Source organism: Rhopalosiphum maidis, chromosome 3 (genome assembly GCF_003676215.2).
Source record: "Rhopalosiphum maidis isolate BTI-1 chromosome 3, ASM367621v3, whole genome shotgun sequence".
Classification (NCBI taxonomy): Eukaryota; Metazoa; Arthropoda; class Insecta; order Hemiptera; family Aphididae; genus Rhopalosiphum; species Rhopalosiphum maidis.
In genome coordinates this window covers 73,888,904-73,893,962 of record NC_040879.1, presented here as the reverse complement: position 1 = coordinate 73,893,962, position 5,059 = coordinate 73,888,904, and the positions used below count along the sequence as shown (strand labels likewise).

Below are 5,059 nucleotides of genomic sequence, written 5' to 3'. Positions count from 1 at the left end.
CAAATATATAATTGTTTCAGTTATTGAGGATATATACCTACCTAACATAGTTATATGCTTTTGGAGAATAAAAATAAAGTGTAGTTGCAAACTTTTTTACTTCTTCGCTGTATCGCCTTGCAGTAGGAGCCACATTACCATTATTTATAATATCTTTTAAAAAAACCTCAGTAAAATTTTTTTCAATTATATTAGTAGTTTCTCTATCAGTACAGGATCCAATAGTAGACATCAATTGCTGATAAGAATAATTTTTATTAATAAAAATTACAATATAGTTTATTAATATATAAATATACAGTTAAGTTTCACTCATCCGGTAATCAGTCATCACTAATCACTAGAGGCATTTCACATATTATAATAACTTATTAAGTGTGTACTAAGACTAAGCCAATCTTTCTCAGTTAGCATTTACGTAAATACCTCAAGTGAATTTATTTTTGTGTTCTGCCTTCTAACCGTTTGTTGTAAAAGTTTAATTCGCTTTTTGAGGTTGGCTTTTTTTGGTGTATCAAACAATTTTTTTTTAAATTTTCTTTTAAGTGTTGGTGTATATGTAGGGGTATGAGGTGACTGGCTGGAATCTGCAACAAATTTAATACATGACAAAGCATTATTGTATATAAATTAAAATTGTTAACATATTTAACTTACTAGGTCCAATAAAAGTCAGATCGACAACTTCATAATTACACCCAGCATTTTCAACACCAGAATCAATAGGTAAATTAGGAGAAGTAGTTATTATATTAATTATATTTGATGAAGAAGAAACTGTAGATAAAAATGTAATTTACTTAATATAGGTAAGTAGTAGTAATAGGTAAGTAGTACAAATACAACATTGAATGTAAAGAAGAATTTAATTTTACCTGAAGAACTATAATTGTGATCAAATTTGTTGCTGCTTAAACATTTTATTGCTTTTTTGGAACAATCGAAATTGGATGGTATAGCTGTATTTTTTAATATAAGTTTTTCGGGGGCTTCAACAAATTCACTTTTATTAAAATGGAGACTGCATAAGCGTGAAAATTTTGTTGGAATGAAGTTATCTCTTTGGATAGAGTGCACCCATTTTTGTCTCCTTAACTCATCGATTGGAAATCTATAATTAAAAACAAAATATCAAACACATTATTAAAAGTGTATTTCAGTAGAGCTAATTATTTTTGATAACTTTTTTGTAAAGTATTTAGTTACCTAAATAATTTTGTAGTTGAACCAACAACCCCGTCCTTGCTACTGCATCCATCAGCACAGCACTTATATGGCATAATTGGAAAAATAGCATAAAAATATTAAGTCTCAAAACAATATACCTATTGCAAAAAACAGAACACAACAATACTGTCAACAGTGTCAACTACTCAGTTTTGAGTTTTCACAGTAGTACAGTACACAAGTCAACAGACAACAACAACAATTGATAAGGCAAAATCTACATCGGCCTCGATTAAAATGGCGGATAATAACTTCGCATATTATCATCAGTTAGCAATCTAGTTTATTATACATATCTGTGCTATTTACAGTTGAAACTTAAACACAAGTACGAATGTAAAACTGTAAAAAGATACGAAATTTAAGCATAAGCAGATGATAACAAATAATAATTATGATAAGCCATCAAAGATTGTACAAATTAACAGAATGTTTTGTACTTTTAAAAAAGAATACACTTGTACAATAACTGAAAAATACCCCTTTACCATATGAATTTGATGATAATTTTTCAATGATAAATTTAAATCATTTTCTTAATGCATTGGTCGAGGATCAGGACACTGACTTGTGTTAACTTCGGCCGTAAAATATGAACAATTCGTTGATATTATAAATATTCTTTCGTAAATGTACAAGACATTCGGTCAAAAGCCTAATAAATATACCGCCCCACTCCGGTGAGCAGTGGAACGGTGAACGGCTCACAACCAACTAGATTCTTCCTGTGGCAGGTCAGTCGTCGACCATGGTATGGGGAACCTCCCCCCCTCTGTTGGTGTTAATATCGACTTAATGATTAATTCTTCTATAAACGGTTGAAAATGTGAATTTGTAATTTTTGTCAAAATTATCATTTATATATAGTCTAAATAAAGATTTTTATAGCATAGGTAAATAAGAAGAATAAAAATTACAAGCTAAAAGTGTTTACTAATCTTTTATTCATATGTATAACAAATAACAATTGTTTCACAACTAATAATTTATTATCAATTATATTCAATAACCATTACACACACATTGCATAAATCCAATATTATTATCAGTATCTTCTAGTTTATTTTCAAAATAAGATGTTGATACTTTCCCAAAGTGGTATGAATGCAAATTTCTGTCTCAGCAAGCCTTGGGTGAAATGCTGCTTTGCAATCTGAAAAAAATGTAGTCAGTTAAATTTGTAAGAATGGTGGAGAATTAATTGAGAAATGAGTATTTTATAAGCAATTTAAAAAAATGAATTTGTAAAATACGCCAAATTTACCATATAAAAACATGTTTTATAGTGTTTATGAAGTATAGGCTTATACGTAATGTATGACAGTAATTAATGCTAAATAAGAAACATATTCTCTTTCTAGTGGTCAATGTTTCAAGATACTAACATGAGAATTGAGTATTTCATAAGCCATAAAAAATTTGAATTTGTAATTTACGTTAAAATTATCATATAAAAACATGTTTTATAGAGTCTATGAAACATTGACTTAAATGTAATGTTTGAAAGTAATTAATGCTAAATCAGATCCAATTTCTCTTTCTAGTGGTCAAGGTTTCAAGATACTGACATGAGAATTGAGTATTTTATAAGCAATTTAAAAAATGAATTTGTAAAATACGCCAAATTTACCATATAAAAACATGTTTTATAGTGTTTATGAAGTATAGGCTTATATGTAATGTATGACAGTAATTAATGCTAAATAAGAAACATATTCTCTTTCTAGTGGTCAAGGTTTCAAGATACTAACATGAGAATTGAGTATTTTATAAGCAATTAAAAAAATGAATTTGTAAAATACCCCAAATTTACCATATAAAAACATGTTTTATAGTGTTTATGAAGTATTGGCTTATATGTAATGTAAGAAAGTAATTAATGCTAAATAAGAAACATATTCTCTTTCTAGTGGTCAAGGTTTCAAGATACTAACATGAGAATTGAGTATTTCATAAGCCATAAAAAATTTGAATTTGTAATTTACGTTAAAATTATCATATAAAAACATGTTTTATAGAGTTTATGAAACATTGACTTAAATGTAATGTTTGAAAGTAATTAATGCTAAATCAGATCCAATTTCTCTTTCTAGTGGTCAAGGTTTCAAGATACTGACATGAGAATTGAGTATTTTATAAGCAATTAAAAAAATGAATTTGTAAAATACCCCAAATTTACCATATAAAAACATGTTTTATAGTGTTTATGAAGTATTGGCTTATATGTAATGTAAGAAAGTAATTAATGCTAAATAAGAAACATATTTTCTTTCTAGTGGTCAAGGTTTCAAGGTATTAACATGAGAATTGAGTATTTTATAAGCCAAAAAAAATTTGAATTTGTAATTTACATTAAATTTACTATATAAAAACATGTTTTATAGTGTTAATGAAGTATTGGCTTATATGTAATGTATGAAAGTAATTAATGCTAAATCAGATCCAATTTCTCTTTCTAGTGGTCAAGGTTTCAAGATACTGACATGAGAATTGAGTATTTTATAAGCAATTTAAAAAAAAAATTTGTAAAATACGTCAAATTTATCATATAAAATCATGTTTTATAGAGTTTATGAAACATTGGCTTATATGTAATGTATGAAAGTAATTAATGCTAAATAAGAAACATATTCTCTTTCTAGTGGTCAAGGTTTCAAGATACTAACATGAGAATTGAGTATTTTATAAGCAATTAAAAAAATGAATTTGTAAAATACGCCAAATTTACCATATAAAAACATGTTTTATAGTATTTATGAAGTATTGGCTTATATGTAATGTATGAAAGTAATTAATGCTAAATAAGAAACATATTCTCTTTCTAGCGGTCAAGGTTTCAAGATTCTAACATGAGAATTGAGTATTTTATAAGCAATTTAAAAAAATGAATTTGTAAAATACGCCAAATTTACCATATAAAAACATGTTTTATAGTGTTTATGAAGTATAGGCTTATATGTAATGTATGACAGTAATTAATGCTAAATAAGAAACATATTCTCTTTCTAGTGGTCAAGGTTTCAAGATACTAACATGAGAATTGAGTATTTTATAAGCCATAAAAAATTTGAATTTGTAATTTACGTTAAAATTATCATATAAAAACATGTTTTATAGAGTTTATGAAACATTGACTTAAATGTAATGTATGAAAGTAATTAATGCTAAATCAGATTCAATTTCTCTTTCTAGTGGTCAAGGTTTCAAGATTCTGACATGAGAATTGAGTATTTTATAAGCAATTTAAAAAAATGAATTTGTAAATACGCCAAATTTACCATATAAAAACATGTTTTATAGTGTTTATGAAGAATAGGCTTATACGTAATGTATGACAGTAATTAATGCTAAATAAGAAACATATTCTCTTTCTAGTGGTCAATGTTTCAAGATACTAACATGAGAATTGAGTATTTTATAAGCAATTAAAAAAATGAATTTGTAAAATACGCCAAATTTACCATATAAAAACATGTTTTATAGTGTTTATGAAGTATTGGCTTATATGTAATGTATGAAAGTAATTAATGCTAAATAAGAAACATATTCTCTATCTAGTGGTCAAGGTTTCAAGATACTAACATGAGAATTGAGTATTTTATAAGCAATTTAAAAAATGAATTTGTAAAATACGCCAAATTTACCATATAAAAACATGTTTTATAGTGTTTATGAAGTATAGGCTTATACGTAATGTATGACAGTAATTAATGCTAAATAAGAAACATATTCTCTTTCTAGTGGTCAATGTTTCAAGATACTAACATGAGAATTGAGTATTTCATAAGCCATAAAAAATTTGAATTTGTAATTTACGTTAAAATTATCATAA

General features: G+C 26.5%; 1 protein-coding gene across 1 annotated transcript; it reads right to left on the bottom strand.

Moving 5' to 3' along the window:
• Positions 1–235: 235 nt before the first annotated feature.
• LOC113556334 (THAP domain-containing protein 2-like) lies at positions 236–1,523 on the bottom strand. The gene is made up of 4 exons (XM_026961208.1): positions 1,207–1,523; positions 876–1,111; positions 658–777; positions 236–587 (listed from the first exon to the last, which is right to left on the bottom strand). Exons 1-4 carry the CDS (start codon positions 1,278–1,280, stop codon positions 415–417), a joined length of 603 nt encoding a protein of 200 aa, XP_026817009.1. The 5' UTR covers positions 1,281–1,523; the 3' UTR covers positions 236–414.
• Positions 1,524–5,059: the final 3,536 nt, after the last annotated feature.